General features: G+C 40.4%; 1 protein-coding gene across 3 annotated transcripts in view; it reads right to left on the reverse strand.

The window, feature by feature from the left end:
* Window positions 1-22,317, reverse strand: part of PIEZO2 (piezo type mechanosensitive ion channel component 2) — a 510,005-nt gene that overhangs the window by 210,817 nt on the left and 276,871 nt on the right. For all 3 annotated transcript variants that reach the window (XM_035029291.1, XM_035029293.1, XM_035029292.1), the window contains exon 5: window positions 8,907-9,069. In XM_035029291.1, coding sequence (XP_034885182.1) covers window positions 8,907-9,069 — 163 coding nt within the window. The remainder of the gene's footprint in view (window positions 1-8,906; window positions 9,070-22,317) is intronic.

A 22,317-nucleotide genomic window follows, 5' to 3' on the forward strand; every position in this document is an offset into this window, starting at 1 on the left:
TCCTAATAAGTGGCTTATTATTTAGTTGTAGAATTGCTGCGGATATAGATTAAATCAAATATAGTACTCTGGTCGAGAACCTTTGTCAGGTTAGACAAACGCATTTCCTTGACTTCTCTTGGGTGGGACTGGGGCCCCCGTGACTTTTATAAACATACCACTGTACTTGAGGGTTTTCAGCATTTTTGTACCGGAATCCCTGGGGCCCTCAGTCGGAAATGCTTTCTAAACCTGCCACGCTGAGAGGGAGCCGAAAGTGAGCCAGGTTGGCCTCTGTGAGCCCCCACTGTCCAGCCTGGGGCCAGAACTGCCATTAGTCACGTCAGGCCTGCTTTTTAACAGGCAAGCTTTCTCCCCCTAAATGATTCGTCTGGTGAAGAATAAACACTGATCCTCTGGAACAGCGTCCACGTCTCAAATGTATTTACTAATAAGCAGCCTTGCTTGTGGGAGTTGTAATCTCTCCCGGCATTCGAATGCAACCAGACTCTGGCCTTGAAGCTAAGGAGTAGCTATAAAAGAAGATTTATTTATTTATTTATTTAAAGATTTTATTTATTTATTTGAGAGAGAGAGAGAGAGAGAGAGAGAAACAGCATGAGAGGGGATAGGGTCAGAGGGAGAAGCAGGCTCCCCGCTGAGCCGGGAGCCCGATGTGGGACTCAATCCCAGCACTCCGGGATCATGACCTGAGCCGAAGGCAGTCGCTTAACCAATTGAGCCACCCAGGCGCCCATATAAAAGAAGATTTAATTCCCCTGGTTCCAAAGCGATCTTAGAAATTTAAAAGAAAACACTTTACAGTTTAGAAAGGCAAAAAAAAAAAAAATTTCCATATTATTTATGGAACTTGTCAACATCTACAACTTATTTGAAGACATGTAAATCCTTTAACTTGCCTTTGCTAAAAGTTCCCCACTTCGAATGTGCCAACATGTATTCCTGTGGCACCTCTGGGAGAGGGTCTGAGCACCAAGCAGCCGCAGTATCTCACCCCCACAGCTGCCTCCCCACACTCAGCACATGGCAGTCATTCCCACACAATTCGGACAGGGAGGATAGGACAGTTAGTTTTGGTGGAACGCAAACATCCATTTTTCTTTAGCTCCGAGCACTCAAAGATTCAACCTGGGTCAGGGTAAGTCCTGATGATAACCCGGGAATCTTTAAGAGAGCAGGTACCTACCTAGCTTCACCTCAAACTTCCTAAATGAGAAATTCTGGGAGTGAATCTCAGGCCTCCGTATGATCAAAGAGCTGCCCTACGTGATTCTGAAGCAGCCAATCAAGACTCCATGCAAGGCTTCCATCCACAACGCCCGATCAACAGATTCCATGCTCCGCAGATTAGACAAAACTGCAAACATCTTGTTGGAATCATATGCTAGGCAGACTCCCTTAACTGGAAAATACATTGAAGTAATTTATCTGTGGAACCTCCTTCCGGTTTCAGTCAACCTTTACGTGTTAGGCCAGAACTTCTCATCAGATGAATCCACTTTCTTCTTTGTGGCTAAAACCATGCTATAAAAACATGTCAATGGAGTGTATCAAAGTCACAAACGATCTGGAGGCAAAGGAACATTTTTCTAAAGTGTCATGAGTTGTTTTTTCATTGTTTATTATTAAAAGTTAACAATTTACCTTTGCAGAATGGGTTCATCTCAGCAGAAGAGCCCAAGGAAGGAAAAGGCAAGTGCGGTGCCTCACTGCACAAGACAAACGCTATGGGCACCGTGTTGCCTGTGGAAGGGAGTAGAGAGAGCGCCTCGTCCGTGTGATGTCACCATGAGTTATGTAAACCTAACGGGACAGCATCGTACAGATAAACAAATATCTCATTCTACGGCCACACTTGTTTGAGGAAGATTATTTTTCCAAACTTGCAAGAGCAGTGGAGCCTGGCGCCACCATCCCCATCCCCATCCCTCCCCGACACTCTCATTCCATAGCTCTGGAATGGGCCCTGCATCAAAACCTTCCAAAAGGTCCCAGGCCAAATTGCCAACTTAGAGATTGCACCAATCTTTGAGAACCACCTGAACATCATTTGAAAAGGAAATGAACAATAATGGAGAGTAGCCAAACTGGCCTGACCATTATTTTAAAGGTTTATATCTTTAGGGTTTATTTTAAAAACTCACCTAATGGCATACCACAAAACCGAGTTAGCATTTAAACACACACACACACACACACACACACACACACACACCCCTGATACCGTCTACTCAGTTTGTCTCTGGTGAGAGAGATTATTACTGACCCTGAACCATCCATTTTCTCTTATAAGAAACAGCTGAGTTTAGCACTCCTGACATGCCCGGTGTTCCCTCTAGAAATACAGAATTCAGGAAGTGATAACAAAGCAGCATTCTGAGGGCACACAACCCTTCCTGTTGCTCCAAAATGTCCTGAAAGATTCAGGACCCACATGATACCTTGGGATGGGCTGCAATGTAAACAAAATGCAAGTCTTTGTTGTTAAAATGTTCAAAGGCTGAGCCCAGCTCTAGCGGCTCTGGAATCCAGTCATTCCTTCTCCATCCTCCAGGACAGTTCCTCCTCCCCTCAGAACTTTTCCTGAGCCTGAGCTCTTCTCTGAGCACTGTGCCAGGTCTAGGGGGGTAATCCGCCCCGGGACCCCAGAAGTCTGCGCTCACTCGGAGGAAATAAACCAAGTGTATATAACTGTTTATAAAGTGAGAATATAAAATCCTAGTTATGGGGATTTGGAATGCCCAATTCCAGTTATTCCCAAAGCAAACATGATGGAAAAAAAAAAGGACAAATGTCCTGGAAAGCAAAGCAAAAAAAAAAAAAAAAAAAAAGAACAGTCTATGTTAGACCTTCCTTTTTGCCCATCCTGGTACCTAGTAGGTACTGAATAAATAAGCGTGCCCATGGATAAATACGCATGCTTCTCTGAAGTCACAGCAAGGAGAGATCACTGAAGACAGATGTATGGGTTTCCCTGGCCCTGCCAAGTCCTCTGATAGTTCGGGGGAGAAGCGGCTCTTTGCAGATAATCCTGGCCCAGGGCTGACTCCTTATGGTTTGTTGCTTTAGTTTTATACCTTAGGTTGCTTTGTGCAAGCCTCCATATTAATCAGTTAACCATTTAACTTGATTAAGTATATAAGTATTACTGTGTCCAATCTCAGGTTACTTTGCTAACTTAAGGTTTGCTGCAACAGAGAACAAGACAGCTTATACTTTAGTGAGGGAGATAGCAAATAACAACAAAAAGCGGTATGTAGAATAATTACAGAGTGGGATAAATGTTATGGATATAACAAGACAAAGACTAGGGAATAATCCGGGCGGGTGGGAAAGAGGTCACCTGATGATGGAGGAAGAACTAGCCGTGAATGAGCAGGGAGTGAACTCTAGGAAGACGGGAGAGAGCTAGTTGGTTCTGGGCACAGAGAAGCACAGAGAGGGAGTGGGCCAGAGCCCAGGATGAGGGTATGGAGGCAGGAAGTGCCATGGCCCTCAGGGTTAGGAGCCTGAATTTTGTTCTCATTTAATGAGACTCCAATGAGGTGTTTTAGCTAAGGAAGTGACATAGTCTGATTTATAATTTTACAAGGATAATGCGGATATAAAATTTATAATTTTACAAGGAAGTGACATAGTTTGATTTATAATTTTACAAGGGCAATCTGGATAAGGCAGAGAGTGTGGTAGCAGTGGAATAGAGGAAGAACAGAGGCTGGAGGCGGGGAGACCCAGCTGCAGGTTATTTCTCGGTCTGGTTGAGAGGTGGGATGAGGACTGTGGCAGGAGAGACAGAGAAAGGCAACCAGATGTTAGAGAAAATGTCGAGGAGCACCCATAGGACTTGTTGATGATAATGGATAAGGAGTCCAAGGAATCAAGGGTCTTACCAGGGCTCGGGGCTCTAGCAACTGAGTGAACGGCGATCCTGTGAACTTGGGTGGGCAGTCAGCAGGAAGGCTGGGTGGAAGGAGGGAAGGGAGATCGAGCTCCTGCCCTCAAACATGCCACCAATACTTTGAAAGAAACATGGGGACTTAAATGACATTAAGTTGGTGACAATTCCATCTCAGTATTTACAGTTGAGAGAAGGATGGAAAGCACGACCAGCCTCAAAGGAGAGGGAGATGCAGACCCTCTGGAGCAGGACCAGGTAGACGGGATGGGACACACAGGTTCCTCCCCACCCACTGTGCCTGACCAAGCCACCCTCACTGAAGGGAGACTGGGCTCTGCAATCTCCCCAAACAAGTCTCCCTTGTGGGTGTTTTGTTGTTATTTGCAATTCAAATGCACAAGATCACCTGTCAAATATATCAAGGACAGAACAAAATATTCTGAAAATTTCTACAAGTTTGATCTAGACATATTGTTAAGGGTAAAAGTCTACTTCACAGCTTTGATTTTCTTCAAAAAACAAAGCAGAGAATAGGCACACATTGTTAAATGATGTTACATGAATGAACAAATGGGAGAGAAATGAAGGTGTATTTAATTTGGAATAGTCTTATTTTAATAATGTAAAAATATTTGAGCTGCCTTCATAATTGCTTATACTTTCCTTTATTTTTACTACTGGTCACATATTCAAGTCCAGGCTGGTCAAAGTTCAGTCAACTAACATATGCCCATAATATAACATCCCTGCCTTTCTATGTGATAAAGTGGGTATGCTCTCCTGGTGTATTTCTCTCAGAGGAAAGGATGAGAGGGACTCCATGGCCTCACCTTGTGTCCTGGGAGATGTAGCTGAAAGACAGTGGGGGATACATTTAGCCATGGATCTAAAGGTAACTTGTCTCCGTGATACTCATCCTGAAGCTCATACTGTAATACTGAGCCTTCCCGAAGCTTTTTGAAGACAACAGGCCAATGATTTTCTCCAGTTAGAAACTTTCTCTTTATTTAAACTAATGGCATCTAAAATCACCACAATTAAAGGTTCCCCCAAACTGTAAATGTGTTTAACCCAGAGAAGACAGACCCAGGGTGCTACATTTTGGGGGACATAGGACAGTAAGTCCTTGCCTAGTTCCTGAGAGTGACCTTGAGAGGCGGCAAAAGCCAGGAAGCTCAAGGCTGGTAGGGCAAGTGGGCGGTTGTCCAGCTTCTTACCCTACTGAACGCTGCCATGTTTCAGATGATCCTGTCTGTGTGCCTGAAAAGACAGGATCTAGAAAACTCAAAACAGGTGATTTTGGACTAAATCTCAGGGGAGATGCTGAATGCCTTATTAGAAGGTGACAGTAAAAAGATTGATTTCTTTCATTCTTTGTTCCTTGCTCTCCAAAAAAAAAAAAAAAAAAAAAAAAAGAACAGTAACTTCTAAAACCTCAATGCTAAAACTTGAGGCATGGCCCTGTTGGTGATTTTATGTGCCAGAATGCAGATGCCGTGAGAGCCTAAAGGACATTAGGCATCAGAAAGGAGGGTACAACATAATAAAATAAAATTTAAAAAAAAAAGAAAGGAGGGTACAGGTTTTGTGGCTCAGAATGAACTTCCAAATAAAGCAGGATCCAAATGTTGCATACCTGAATTTTTAACAGATGGTGGATGCTTATACTGAAATATTTTTATGCTTTGTATTTGATTTGTCAGACTATTTAAGCAGACCAAGTCATGACTAAAATTCCTATTTGAGTAAACATTTAGTTGCTCATAAATTTGGATTAATAATATATTAGAATACTATTTGCTTCCAAAAGAATAAAGCCTGAAATCGCATTAAATAGCTAGAAAGAGCTAGTAGTACAGAAATATACAAGATACAGCAGTTTGGTGAAATTACAAAGCATTTCATTGCACAGGTGACCTTTTCCTACATGACTTAATTTTCATAACGTGACTCATTTTTTTTAAGATTTAAGATTAACTTTCACCCAGTTATGATTTGTAGATCTGCTTCTCAATTGCAATGAACAGATAAACAACACCACAGATGTGTCAGTTGAAAGAGAACCTTTTTGGCACTTGAGGAATTGGCTCCCTTACTGAGCTCTGTTCTCTGTACAATACAAAATTCTCTGTAACAATGCAAGATCTGGGCAGATCCTCCCACCCACTGACTTTCCCTGGGGCTTTTTGTGGGGCGGGGGGGGGGGGGGGGAATCCAGGGATTTGTGATGCCCTTTAAAACAGCAAACTTGAGCCTCATTATCAAATTGAGCAAGATTAGGAAAGACTCTTGAGTCTTCTTCAGGGATTAGTTGCTAGTTTAAAACAATGCTGGATTTGAAAAGAAATTCTTGCAGGCACCAATGGATTAATCTTGCCATTTCTCCATTGAGATAAATGAAAGAAGAAACAATGCCAGCAAACACTATTCTTTCAAAGGATCCTCAAAAACCAAACATTCTACAGTGCAAATGTCAAGATTTATAAAAGGGAGGAAATATGTTGGGACCTTCCAAAACAAAATAAATTCTCCTACTTATTTTGGCCATGTGCTTCTATTCTTTTCAGACTCAAGCCAGATTGTTCACATGTAAGAAATATTTCCTTGTGGATTCATCTCAGAAGATTCACACACCAGCCTGCTCCTCCCGGGCCACCTGGGGGGCTGGAATGTACTAAGAGAATGGAAATTAAGATCTAAATGAGGCCAAAACAAATCTAAAGGGGAAGAAATTCAACCTCATAATAATGATATTTAGGATTTTTCAAAGCCCCCAAATAAATAATATTTAGAATGTCTATCATCTTATTGTTATTTTTAAATAATGCCATTAATAATATAAAGAGTACAGATATTTAAACAGGTTTCAAATGGAAGAGAAGTACCCTAAGTTTATCTTTGACAACTGTGTGAAATCCAAAAGGAAACATGATTTTAGAACGAATCCATTTGATGGTTCTGTGTTCTCTTCTTCACCAGATGTGTGACCTTAACATAACCTGAAATCCGCTAACTTCTATCAGTCAGTGTAGGCTTCCCTAGTCCTATGGCAAAAAAGCATCTGTCCTTAGTGACAGAAGTTCTTTTTATAAGAAGCCTTGCCATTCACTTATGGCTATCTGTGACAAAGAGCACAGAAGGAACTCTCTTACTGAGTGCGCTGGCTTCAAACTCACCACCCAACTTTACTTTCTATCATTCTAAGAGGACTCTGAATTTGAAACTGCTCTAGGACCTCTCCAGTTGGAGAAAAGAGAGGTGAGGAGAGCAAGTAGCATCTCATTAAGCACCCCACTGAGTAGGCGCTGCACTAGGTGTGTTTTATTTGACATTTCATTTAGTGCTTACAGCAAATCCATTACGTAGGATTATGACCATCCTCATTTTGCAGAAGAAAGAGAATAAACAAGTTTCTCAACATCACATAGCCACTGTTAGTAGCTTCGATGTCTGCCTTCAGAGTCTACTCCATTTACAAAAAATATCCTTTATCTTCTATTTCTAATATGAGGATAACTGAAAAATAATCTTGCCTTTATAAATAATAGTAATGAAAAATCCTAAGTCTGGAGGGTTCATGGGGTTACTTTCACCAAACTTGGACAATTTTGGCGATAATTATCAAAGCCAGATGATTTTCAAAATTATAACTATTATAAATTGAAGTTCAAATATAAAACTGAAAATTAAAATTTTAAGTTTTCCTTTAAAATTGGAAAGCCAACAAGAAGAAAAGGCATTCTCATAGTTTTACCCATTTTTAAGACACTGACAAGTGCTGCATAGTTTGTAGACTTAAATGCAAGATAGGGTTAGTTACTACCCTGCTATAATTGTTTTTTACACCAAGTACTTGTTAACATTTGCCTTAAAAATAGCAGAATATTGATATGCAATGTGATCGATGTGATTGTGTTTTTTACCCATAAATGATTTTCAGCAGTAGTATCATTTCTAGATTGTATAGATCTGTTGAATTATATCCTCACTTTATTGTTCTGTTTTTAATAACTATACAAGGTAATTTGCTGCTTATTTGTGAGGCACATAGGTCACTTGCCATAACTGAGACTTGTCTTCCTTGAGGCCTTTGTGATTACCATTCTCAAAGTAAGTGATTTCAATTAACTTCAGTTTTGCAGGTTAAAGTTCTTGCCAAAACTTCTGAATAAGAACATTTGGTAGCTGTGTCTTGGGTCAACTGTCCAGAGTAAGTCTTTTTCGTAATTTTCTCTTTGTAAATTTCATCTTTCAATTACCAAACCAGTTACTTTGTAAATCAATGTCACTGAAACTCATATAACAAAGTAGAGTCATTAGAATGGATCAGTGTTCAGAAACAGGTCCGGGGACAGGGATGAGCTGTCTAACTTGCTCTCATACACCGAATGAGATCTGACGTGCTCCCTGATCCTCCTGAAACTCTTTCTGCTAAAACACATAGCTAAAAATTAACATACATTTTCCTCATTATCATTATCTTTTTCCAATTCTTACACTTTCCCAAAGGTATATATTTTTTCTCTGGAATGCTTTAAAATAACTTGATCAAAACATGCTAACACAAGTCCACTCTGAAGAGCAGGGTGCACGGACCAGAAAGCTTCCCTTCAGGGAGGAATTACTTTTTTTCTCCCCAAACTACCAGGTGTTACTTCTTCTCTAAATATTTTGTAATAACTAAGGTATCTAGACAATGGGCCATAATATTATGAATCTAGAAGGTTAACCATCTGAGATAATATTAGATGAGAGTGAAAAGAACATTGGGTCAGGATGAATGCCTCACGAAGGGCAGCCCTCATGTTCCTTGAACTGGCTCCTCATGGCCAAGATGTGGATGCGAATGCCTACTCATCAGAACTACACCAGGGGCTGTGCAACGTAACTGAAGCCAAGCACCCCAAAGCTTAAGTGCTTTGCACATTTCACTCTTACACAACTTATTAGAACGTTCAAGGCCCTCAGAAATCAAAGAAGGAGGATAGATGCATGAAATCAGATTTACCAATTCTTCATTTTCAAACTCCGAGTTATACTGTGCTGCTTCTTCTGTCACTGGTTTCTGAACAATGTTTCTGCAGACGAGCCAGATGGTCAGACTAGCAATGAACATCCCGATATCAGGCACGAACACTCTGATCCCATTGCCAGCATCAGCTCCCTTTAAGCTATGGAGGGAAAAAAAAAAAAAAAAAGGGAGGGGGAGGAAATTTAGTTGTTTTTCTATTTCTATGGTGACACTATCTCCAAGTATGTCTGTATCTCCTTAATGAATTTTAAAAAAGCAATACTCAGTTTCTGCTTACAAGGCCCAGGAAAGCTTTTCATCAACCTCAGAGTCTTATGTAATCTGCTAAGATTCAGGAAGGCACCAGGGTTTCACTGGAGTTTCAGAAATATTATAAAGACTCCTAAACCAAGTCTCACTTCTAAAACATGCTAATGAACTATATTGTTTTTAAATAAGCCACGTGCACAGTACAGACCCAGGTGTCAGCAATCTAGCTGAAGCAGTTAAAAAAACTATAGACATGTCTATGGTGAGCGCTGTGAATTGTGCAAGACTGTTGAATCACAGATCTGTACCTCTGAAGCAAATAATACAGTATATGTTTAAAAAAAAAAAAAAAGAAGAGGCGAGCAGGAGGGGAAGAATGAAGGGGGGGATATCGGAGGGGGAGATGAACCATGAGAGACTATGGACTCTGAAAAACAAACTGAGGGTTCTAGAGGGGAAGGGTGTGGGAGGATAGGTTAGCCTGGTGATGGGTATTAAAGAGGGCACGTTCTGCATGGAGCACTGGGTGTTATGCACAATGAATCATGGAACACTACATCAAAAACTAATGATGTAATGTATGGCAATTAACATAACATAATAAAAAAAAACTAGACACATACTAGCAGTCAGAAGATATTGTACTTTAGATGTAAATCAAAGCTGGAGGGAAAACAGAGAAAATGTTACAGCAATCCTTGAAGGCAGGACCTCTTCATTATTTTGAATATGTAGTTGATTTTGTTTTCCATACTGTTCTAAGAAAGGCAGACCTGATAGGTTTCTTCTTTTAATCTTGGAATATGGACAGTGAACTTAGAATTGGAAGGATGGGTTCAAGTGTAAGCCCAACACTGACAAGCGGCATTCCACTGGGGGGCTTCCCATGGCCATATGTTCCTCCTCCGTGTCAAAGATATCCTATTCTTTGCCTTCTTTATCTCATTTGAGTCAAATGCAAGTGACTAAACGTTTATCAGAGATAAAACCTGTTCAGGGACTAAGCGTGTGTGTGATCAAATACATACTGGATTCACTTACATTGTATATATTATATATTTTGACAAAAACATAAAATATAATAAACAGCAAGATCCCCATTGCCTAGATATAACCACTGTTAACGCATTTTGATAAATTAAAGCATTGTTAATGATATCTACCACTAACTGAGCAATTGCTCTGTGTTAAGACTTTGGTACATATTATTTCTTTTTTTTTTTTTTAAGATTTTATTTATTTATTTGACAGAGAGAGACAGCGAGAGAGGAGACACAAGCAGGGGGAGTGGGAGAGGGAGAAGCAGGCTTCCTGCGGAGCGGGGAGCCCGATGCGGGGCTCGATCCCAGGATCCCGGGACCATGACCTGAGCCGAAGGCAGACGCTTAACGACTGAGCCACCCAGGCGTCCCAGTACATATTATTTCAGCCAACCAACTACCATATAGAGCTAGGTATTATTATTTATCCTCCTTTTACATTAAAAAAATCCCAACTTCGGCTCCAAAAGGTAAAATTATTTCCCTGAAGTCACACAGATAGAGAGAGAGCAGAAGTATACTCAAGCTCCCTTTAGGTCCAAATTTTATGCTCTCGACCACGGCATTCTCATGTATGTACCTCCCTGCTTTTTCTTTCCAAGCTTCCTCGGTACCTTGACACGCACATTGAGGGTTTACAACGCTAAGCTCATACGTTACCTATTGTTTTGAAAATGATTAGTTCATTTAATATATCGCTAATATGTTTATGACTCACTGATGATTTTTAAACATCACCAGGTTCACGATCAGATAGCATGTAACTGGTTTATTGGGGGGGGCGGAGCAAGATGGCGGAGGAGTAGGAGACCTGGATTTCGTCTCCTCTCAGGAATTAAGCTGGATAGGGATCAAACCATTCTGAACACCTACGAACTCAAAAGGAGATCGAAGAAAAGAAGAGCAACAACTCTCTCATCAGAAAAGCGACTACTTTCTGGAAGGTAAGACGTGTGGAGAAGTGAATCCGAGGAGATATTTGGGAGGATAGACGGCGGGGGAGGGGCCTCCGTCGGCCGCTTCTGGCAAGTGATAGAACCACGGAGCACAAAATCGGAACTTTTAAAAGTCTGCTCCGCTGAGGGACGTCACTCTGGTGGCTAAGCGGGGGGTGGAACCCTCCGGGACAGTGTGGTCTCAGGACCCTCAGGGTCACAGAAAGACCGGGGGTGCCTGAGTGTGGCAGAGCTCCCAGGTATCGGAGCAGGGAAGCCGGCTGCAGAGGCGGAGCCCAGGCGCGGGCTCTCAGCTCCGGGTCGCCATAAACCGTGATCCGCGGCACAGTCGGGCCACTGCTCCTCCAGCAGGGACCCAACAAGCAGCAGATCTGGGGAGACTCCCCTTCCTCCCCCGGGAGGAGCGGCACGGGAGCGCATCGCAGGGATCTGCTGGGTTTGGAGACTCCACACGGGGTCGGGTGCCAGAGATAGAAACGCGCGGTCACAGGCCGGGTGAGCAGGGCGTGCGGCCGGCAACTGGGGAGACGGGAGTGACTGACAGCTTTTCTCTGGGGGCTCACTGAGGAGCGGGGCCCCAAGTTCTCGGCTCCTCTGGGGCGGAGATTGGGAGGCCGCCATTTTCACTCTCCGCCTCCAAAGCTGTATGGAAAGCTTGCAGGGAACAAAAGCTCTGGAGAGCAAACCCGAGCAGATTACTTAGCCCGGACTGGCAAGGGTGGGGCACTTCCGCCTCCGGCAAAGACATTTGGGAACCATGGCAACAGGCCCCTCCCCCAGAAGATCAGCAAGAACAGCAATCCAAGACCAAGTTTACCGATGAATGAGAACAGCAGAACTCCAGGACTAGGGGAATAATGCGCATAGAATTCATGGCTTTTTTACCATGATTCTTTAGTCTTTCAAAGTTAAGTGTTTTTTTTTAACTGTCTTTTTTTCTTTTTTCTTTTTTCTTTTTCTGAATTTTTCTTTTTCCCTTTTTCAACCAACATCTTATCAAACCCTTTTTTAAAAAACATTTTTATTTTTCATTTTTAGAGTCATATTCTATCCCTTCATAGTAGTTACCTGTATTTTTGGCATATTTATATAAGTTGTTCTCTCTTTAAAATTTTGAGATAGTTTCTTCTAACAGATCAAAATATACCCTAAATCTCTAGTATATGGTTTTTTCTACTCCCCTGCCTGATCACATTCTCTCCCTTTTTTTTCTTTTTTCTTTTTTTAAATCCTTTTCTTTCTTTTTTCAAACAACTTCTTATCAATTCCTTTTATAAAATTTTTTATAATTTTCATCTTTACAGTCATATTCCATCCCTTCATCATATCAACCCTTATTTTTGTACATATATAAGCTTTTCTTTCTTTAAAATTTTGGGAGGCACTTTCTTCTAACAGACCAAAATACACCCAAAATCTAGTGTGTAGCACTGATCTATATACCAGCCTGATCATATTTGATCACATTCTGGGTTTTTTTGTTGTTGTTGTTTTGTTTTGTTTGTTTTTATCTTTATCTTTTTCTTTTTTTTTCTTTTTCTTTTTTCTCTCGTTCCCTTTCTTTTCCCACTGCTTCAGGTCTTTTCTGATTTGTTTAGAGTATATTTTCTGGGGACATTGTTACTCTGCTAGCATTTTGTTCTCTCATTAACTATTCTCCTCTGCACAAAATGACAAGATGGAAAAAATCACCTCAACATAAAGAACAAGAGGTAGTACCGACTGCCAGGGACCTACTCAATACAGACATTAGTACGACGTCAGATCTAGAGTTCAGAATCATCACTTTAAAGATACTAGCTGGGCTTGAAAAAAGCATGGAAGTTATTAGAGAAACCCTTTCTGGAGAAGTAAAAGAACTAAAATCTAACCAAGTAGAAATCAAAAAGGCTATTAATGAGGTGCAATAAAAAATGGGGGCGCTAACTGCTAGGATAAATGAGGCGGAAGAAAGAATCAGTGATATAGAAGACCAAATGATGGAAAATAAAGAAGCTGAGAAAAAGAGAGATAAACAACTACTGGATCATGAGGGCAGAATTCGAGAGATAAGTGATACCATAAGACGAAACAACATTAGAATAATTGGGATCCCAGAAGAAGAAGAAAGAGAGAGAGGGGCAGAAGGTATAATGGAACAAATTATAGCAGAGAACTTCCCTAATTTGGGGAAGGAAACAGGTATGAAAATCTAGGAAGCACAGAGAACCCCTCTCAAAATCAATAAAAATAGGTCAACACCCCGACATCTAATAGTAAAACTTACGAGTCTCATAGACAAAGAGAAAATCCTGAAAGCAGCTCGGGAGAAGAGATCTGTAACCTACAAGGGTAGAAACATTAGATTGGCAACAGACCTATCCACAGAGACCTGGCAGGCCAGAAAGGACTGGCAGGATATATTCAGAGCACTAAATGAGAAAAATATGCAGCCAAGAATACTCTATCCAGCTAGGCTGTCATTGAAAATTGAAGGAGAGATAAAAAGCTTCCAGGACAAACAAAAACTAAAGGAATTTGCAAACACAAAACCAGCCCTACAAGAAATCCTGAAAGGGGTCCTCTAAGCAAAGAGAGACCCTAAAAGCAACATAGACCAGAAAGGAACACAGACAATATACAGTAACAGTCACTTTACAGGCAATACAATGGCACTAAATTCCTATCTTTCAATAGTTACCCTGAATGTAAATGGGCTAAATGCCCCAATCAAAAGACACAGGCTATCAGATTGGATTAAAAAACAAGACCCATTGATATGCTGTCTGCAAGAGACTCATTTTAGACCCAAAGACACCCCCAGATTGAAAGTGAGGGGGTGGAAAACCATTTACCATGCTAATGGACACCAAAAGAAAGCTGGGGTGGCAATCCTTATATCAGACAAATTAGATTTTAAACCAAAGACTGTAATAAGAGATGAGGAAGGACATTATATCCTACTTAAAGGGTCTATCCAACAAGAGGATCTAAGAATTGTAAATATCTACACCCCTAACATGGGAGCAGCCAATTATATAAGGCAATTAATAACAAAAGCAAAGAAACACATCGACAACAATACAATAATAGTGGGGGACTTTAACACCCCCCTCACTGAAATGGACAGATCGTCTAAGCAAAAGATCAACAAGGAAATAAAGACTTTAAATGACACACTGGACCAAATGGACTTCACAGACATATTCAGAACATTGCATCCCAAAGCAACGGAATACACATTCTTCTCTAGTCCCCATGGAACATTTTCCAGAATCGATCACATCCTAGGTCATAAATCAGATCTCAACTGGTACCAAAAGATTGGGATCATTCCCTGCCTATTTTCAGACCACAGTGCTTTGAAACTAGAACTCGATCACAAGAGGAAAGTCAGAAAGAACTCAAATACATGGAAGCTAAAGAGCATCCTACTGAAGAATGAATGGGTCAACCAGGAAATTATAGAAGAATTAAAAAAATACATGGAAACCAATGAAAATGAAAACACAACTGTTCAAAATCTTTGGGATGCAGCAAAGGCAGTCCTAAGAGGAAAGTATATAGCAATATAAGCCTTTCTCAAGAAACAAGAAAGGTCTCAAGTACACAACCTAACCCTACACCTAAAGGAGCTGGAGAAAGAACAGCAAATAAAGCCTAAACCCAGCAGGAGAAGAGAAATAATAAAGATCAGAGCAGAAATCAATGAAATAGAAACCAAAAGAACAGTACAACAGATCAACAAAACTAGGAGCTGGTTCTTTGAAAGAATTAACAAGATTGATAAACCCCTGGCCAGGCTTATCAAAAAGAAAAGAGAAATGACCCAAATCAACAAAATCATGAGTGAAAGAGGAGCGATCACAACCAACACCAAAGAAATACAAGCAATTATAAGAACATATTATGAGCAACTCTATGCCAGCAAATTCGATAACCTGGAAGAAATGGATGCATTCCTGGAGATGTATCAACTACCAAAACTGAACCAGGAAGAAATAGAAAACCTGAACAGACCTATAACCACTAAGGAAATTGAAGCAGTCATCAAAAATCTCCCAACAAACAAAAGCCCATGGCCAGATGGCTTCCCAGGGGAATTCTACCAAACAGTTCAAGAAGAATTAATACCTATTCTTCTGAAACTGTTCCAAAAAATAGAACTGAAGGAAAACTTCCAAACTCATTTTATGAGGCCAGCATTACTTTGATCCCCAAACCAGACAAAGACCCCATCAAAAAGGAGAATTACAGACCAATATCCCTGATGAACATGGATGCAAAAATTCTCACTAAAATACTAGCCAATAGGATCCAACAGTACATTAAAAGGATTATTCACCACGACCAAGTGGGATTTATCCCTGGGCTGCAAGGTTGGTTCAACATCTGCAAATCAATCAACATGATACAATACATTAACAAAAGAAAGAACAAGAATCATATGATCCTCTCAATAGATGCAGAAAAAGCATTTGACAAAGTACAGCATCCTTTCTTCATCAAAACTCTTCAGAGTATAGGCATAGAGGGTACATACCTCAATATCATAAAAGCCATCTATGTAAAACCTACAGCGAATATCATCCTCAATGGGGAAAAACTGAGAGCTTTCCCCCTAAGGTCAGGAACGTGGCAGGGATGCCCACTATCACCACTGCTATTCAACATAGTATTAGAAGTCCTAGCCACAGCAATCAGACAACAAAAAGAAATAAAAGGCATCTGAATCGGCAAAGAAGAAGTCAAACTCTCACTCTTTGCAGATGATATGATACTTTATGTGGAAAACCCCAAAGACTCCCCCCCCAAACTTCTAGAACTCATACAGGAATTCAGTAAAGTGGCAGGATATAAAATCAATGCACAGAAGTTAGTGGCATTCCTATATACCAACAACAAGACAGAAGAAAGAGAAATTAAGGAGTCAACCCCATTTACAATCGCACCCAAAACCGTAAGATACCTAGGAATAAATCTAACCAAAGAGACAAAGGATCTGTACTCAGAAAACTATAAAATACTCATGAAAGAAATTGAGGAAGACACAAAGAAATGGCAAAACGTTCCATGCTCATGGAATAGAAGAACAAACACTGTGAAGATATCCATGCTACCTAGAGCAATCTACACATTCAATGCAATCCCCATCAAAATACCATCCACTCTTTTCAAAGAAATGGAACAAATAATCCTAAAATTTGTATGGAACCAGAAAAGACCCCAAATAGCCAGAGGAATGTTGAAAAAGAAAAGCAAAGCTGGTGGCATCACAATTCCGGACTTCAAGCTCTATTACAAAGCTGTAATCCTCAAGACAGTATGGTACTGGCACAAAAACAGACCCATAGATCAATGGAACAGAATAGAGAGCCCAGAAATGGACCCTCAACTCTATGTCAACTCGTCTTTGACAAAGCAGGAAAGAATGTCCAATGGAAAAAAGACAGTCTCTTCAACAAATGGAGTTGGGAAAATTGGACAGCCACATGCAGAAGAATGAAACTGGACCATTTCCTTACACCACACAGAAAAATAGACTCCAAATGGTTGAAAGACCTCAGTGTGAGCCAGGAGTCCATCAAAATCCTAAAGGAGAACACAGGCAGCAACCTCTTTGACCTCAGCCGCAGCAACTTCTTCCTAGAAACATCGCCAAAGGCAAGGGAAGCAAGGACAAAAATGAACTATTGGGACTTCATCAAGATAAAAAGCTTTTGGAAAGCAAAGGAAACAGTCAACAAAACCAAAAGACAACCGACAGAATGGGAGAAGATATTTGCAAATGACATATCAGATAAAGGGCTCGTATCCAAAATCTATAAAGAACTCATCAAACTCAACATCCAAAGAACAAAGAATCCAATCAAGAAATGGGCAGAAGACATGAACAGACATTTTTCCAAAGAAGACATCCAAATGGCCAACAGACACATGAAAAAGTACTCAACATCGCTCGGCATCAGGGAAATCCAAATCAAACCTCCATGAGATACCACCTCACACCAGTCAGAATGGCTAAAATTAACAAGTCAGGAAATGACAAATGTTGGTGGGGATGTGGAGAAAGGGGAACCCTCCTACACTGTTGGTGGGAATGCAAGCTGGTGTAGCCACTCTGGAAAACAGTATGGAGGTTCCTCAAAAAGTTGAAAATAGAGCTACCATATGATCCAGCAATTGCACTACTGGGTATTTACCCCAAAGATACAAAAGTAGGGATCCAAAAGGGTACGTGCACCCTGATGTTTATAGCAGCAATGTCCACAATAGCCAAACTGTGGAAAGAGCCAAGATGTCCATCGACAGATGAATGGATAAAGAAGATTGGTATATATATACAATGGAATATTATGCAGCCATCAAAAGGAATGAGATCTTGCCATTTGCAACGATGTGGATGGAACTGGAGGGTATTATGTTGAGGAAAATAAGTCAAACAGAGAAAGACATGTATCATATGACCTCACTGATATGAGGAATTCTTAATCGCAGGAAACAAACTGAGTGTTTCTGGAGTGGGGGGTGGGGTGGGAGGGATGGGGTGACTGGGTGATAGACACTGGGGAGGGTATGTGCTCTGGTAAGCACTGTGAATTGTGCAAGACTGTTGAATCTCAGATCTGTACCTCTGAAACAAATAATGCAATATATGTTAAGAAAAAAGAAGAAGAAGAAGAAGAAGAAGAAGAAGAAGGTAGCAGGAGGGGAAGAATGAAGGGGGGGGACATCGGAGGGGTAGATGAACCATGAGAGACGATGGACTCTGAAAAACAAACTGAGGGTTCTAGAGGGGAGGTGGGTGGGAGGATGGGTTAGCCTGGTGATGGGTATTGAGGATGGCACGTTCTGCATGGAGCACTGGGTGTTATGCACAAAGAATGAATCATGGAACACCACATCTAAAACTAATGATGCAATGTATGGGGATTAACATAAGAATAAATAAAAAAAATAAAAAAAAGTTTAAAAAAGATAGCATGTAACTGTTCCACTACCTTTGTACATTTAGAATGTTTCCATTTATTTGTTATTATAATAATATGTAAAAGTTAAAACTTAATTACTTAAAGAGTCTAGGAAAAAATCTTCAGACCAGTCTAATTTGCTTTTTAAAAAAGTGGTCTGGAAGAGAGCATGTCCCCCATAAGCTTCGTTGTTTATACATGGCTCTAAACCCTTCTGAACAGAGAAACATGAAAGTGGGAAGAGATCCCTTTACCTCCATAAATGAAACAAACAGGACTGTGTCAGAGGTATTAAAAACATTGCAAATTCCATTCATTTGGGGTACGAGGAAGAGAATTCAATTAAGAAAACTTCATCTAAACTACATTTATAACAATGAAATCTAGTGATTGATTTTATCACAGGACAAAGGTAGAAGTCTGTTGTATACTTTTAAAGTGATCAAACAGAGCAAACAAAAATTAGTATCATTTCAGTGAGAAGAGGGGATCCAGGAGAGAGACCAGAACACAAAGGCCAGGCTTGGCGGGTGTTTGCTGTGTGGGGCTATGGTCAGGAGAGCTGCTAGTCCTAATCAGGGGGATTTAGGGAAATAGGTTTTTACAGCTCTTTCATGGGAAACAAATTGACTGTGACGTCGTATGAAAAGCACTAACCAAGCGGAGTTAAGGGGAAAGGAATTCTTAAAGGAAAGGTGACAAGGACTCCTGCTGTGGCCTCAGCTGCTTCTTGCCCCAAGGTACAGAGGTACAGAGACGTGGGAAGCCAGAGAAGAGCCTTCTGCCTTTCCCACCTGTGGACTGCATTAAGCTCCCAGTCTGCAAACAGTCGCTTTGAGGAAACAGTCTCAGCTTTGTGTTTCTTGGTCCCAAAAGACACATTTCACAGCATACATATATTACGAGAGTAAATGAATGCTGTTTGCAAAAGCAATCACTCCACTCGCTGTGATAGAATTCAGCTACTGGATCCAGGATTGGGCTGTGATCCCGATTTGCAATGAAATCATTCAGCCACAGAGGTGCTAACCTATTAACTACTACTCTTGGCTTGCTGAGTGAACAAAGCAGTGCATTCATAATGCTGCCACTGCAGAAACAAAGAAACTTTTGAAGGATATAATGAAGAGCATGTCCAATGAACAGGTCATAGTCTCACTGATATATCATTTGGAGATCATCTTATCAATCAAGTTTCCTTCTTCATTGTTTAGACCAGTGTCTACTAAAGTACATTCATCAGAATGCTAGTCCTCAGAAATGAGGCGAATTAAACAAAACAAGGCAAAATAAAAGAAAAAAAAAGGTCTTTGGTCAAATAAGTGTTAGGAAAATCACAATGCTTATTACTGTAGTAAAGAATCTGTGAAGTTATGTAGTAAAACAAGAACGTTGAGTTTATTTACACCTCTGTTTCCCAAATTTATTTGACCAAAAATCATTTCTTAAAAATTTTATCTGATGTCTATCACATTTTACTGAGCTAGTGTTCATGGAACAGGTCTTAGGAAATGTTGAGCTAGAGTCTGCTCACTGGTCTAGATTTTTGATTGAAATGAATGGATAATTTGGAAATTATCCTAACATGCAGCTAATCCCTACAAATTCAATGTTTAATAAGTCACTAATAACTTTTGAAGTCAGTGGCATCTCATCCATCGTCCAACTATCCATCCATTGACTCAGTAAGTCATTGAAATCATGAAGCTGGAAGATAACTAGAAATAGTCCAGCTCTTCTCATCTGATAGATTGGAAACCAACAAAGGAAAGGGCTAAAAGGTTGGGCCAGCTGCTCACCTAGGGGCAGAGTACTTCTATTCAAAGCCTTCTGATGAGTATAGACAACCCTCACCGCACCTGTCCTTGCTCAGCCATCTTCTACCTACTGTAACAGGTTCCTTTGCCCACACTGCTCAGAAAACGCCCTGTCAAGGAAGGGTCACTAGTGATCTCTCCGCTGCAAGGCCCAAACAGCCCATTCTAATTCTCATCCTACCCCACCTCTGTGCTGCACTTGACAAGCAAGATCAGCCCTTTCTGCTCTCAAACCTACCGTTCTCTTCTAGTTATCTACCTACTATGGATATTCCTGGAAACTTGCATTGCTTAGTGGGAAATCCCACTAAGAAGTACTGGGCTGGGTTTTACCCATCAGACTCTTCTTTTCTCCTCAAATATGGATGAGTCTGCAAGGTTCTACTCTTCACTTATTTTTTTCTAATGCTACATGGTAAGCCTGGATGATTTATTTACCCCCCAGGCTCCCCCAGGCACCAACATGATGACTTACAAATCTACATACCCAGTCCAAACCTTTCCCCTGAGACATACCAACAGATATCCATTTTCCTACTAGATATGTCCACTTCTAAAGCTTTTAAAACTAAATGTTATCTTTATTCCAAAATCTGTTCTTCCTAACCTTGAAAAATGGTGCTGTCATCAATCTAGCAACCAAGACAGAACCTGGACCCTGCCATTCTCTCACTGAAAAGCTCAAGGTTCTGTCTCCATAATGTTTCTCTTGCCGCCATTTTATTGCCACATCTCAATTCTGCTCCTGGATTACTGCAGTAGCACACTTACTATTTTGTCTCAGGTGGTCCCCTCTGCCAACAGGTCTCCATGTCACTACCAGAGTTTAATTTTTAGAAGCATAAGGTTGACCATGTGAACGGTGCTGCCTACAGGAAAGGTCCATATTCCTGAGCATGGCATATGAGGCCCTTGGTGTTCCAGGCCTGGTTGTCTTAACTCTTACTATGATTTCCTTGTACTTCAAATCCCATCTACCTGAATACACAAGTGTTTTTCCCTTTGAGCTATTGTGAAATCTTCTCCCTTACCCAAAAATGCCCTTCTCTCACACTTTTATATTCTCCTCACCTCTCAAACTCACTTTCTACCTCTCCACTGTGAAGTCCTTCCATCACCCTTCCTTGACCACTTCCTCCTTTGGAGGCCTGCCATACCGTGCACATACTTGATCATAAATGTTTAACATTTTATGTCACTTACTTATTTACCAAATTGAGAGCTTCCTGTCTACTTCCTCTCTGTATCCAAGAACTATATATGCATGTATATATGTATACTCTATTTGTATGTATGATATACACACACACACATATATATGGTACAGTGTGCACAGAGTAAAGGCTGGGAGAATAAATGCTATCTCTAAATATTTACACTTTACTTTGTATAATAGTAGTTTGTGCAAAGTACTGGTGAAGAATTAGATGAGATAGTTTGTTTAGATCATTTCATTCAGGAAAAATAAAATACAAACCCAGACAGGAAGAAATGTTACTTTGGGAATAGCTAGAGATCAGGAGTTCATGACTAGTCTCAGTAACTTGGACACAAAGATGTAATTGCCAAAATTGGAAAATATAAATCATGAAATATATATATAATATATATTGTTAATATATAATAATATATAGTTATTATATATTAATGATAATATATAATAATAATTAATAATAATATATAGTTTTGTTAAATACATACATTGGAGAAAACATTTCAAGAACAAGAGATATGAAGTGCATCTAATGAACATTAAATGGCTTAATTTGGAAGAATTTTTTATTTGTTCATTCAAAAAATATTTATTACGCATCTACAATGTGCCAAACACTGTCCTGGAAATTGATTGCTGGTTATGAAGATATGTAAGGGAGATAAAGTAAAAAAGATGGGTTAAGGTTGGGCCCAACTGGGCTTGGATTTTTGGCAAAGAATCCACAGAGCCCGAACTACTGAAGGGTTTGGAGCAAAGGAGGAACATAATCACCAAGGAAACAGAGAGACTGTAGGAGAGATTGTGATTTGGTTGTAGGAAGTGGGGCTTGGAGGCAGTGTTCATGGTAATGTGAGGTGTAGAGCAGAGGCAATATTTCATGCAGGAAGCCACAATGGGATTTGTGCCTGAGAGAGAAGTCATGGCTGAAGGGGTAGACTTGAGAGTTTCCTTCCATATATGTTGGCTAAAGTCAATAGAATAAATTAGATTGTCCAGAGATGGTGCACTGCATAGAGCAAATCTTTGGATAAGGTTCTCTGAACTAGTTATAAGTATACATCCAGAGCATCTAACAATAAATTAAATTTTATTTCAAATAAATTCTACATTTGAAATCACGCTAACCAGGTTTTATGTAGAAGTCCTGTTTTAATGAATT

This window comes from Mirounga leonina, unplaced genomic scaffold, assembly GCF_011800145.1.
Source record: "Mirounga leonina isolate KUSES-001 unplaced genomic scaffold, KU_Mleo_1.0 Mir_228, whole genome shotgun sequence".
NCBI classification, from domain to species: domain Eukaryota; kingdom Metazoa; phylum Chordata; class Mammalia; order Carnivora; family Phocidae; genus Mirounga; species Mirounga leonina.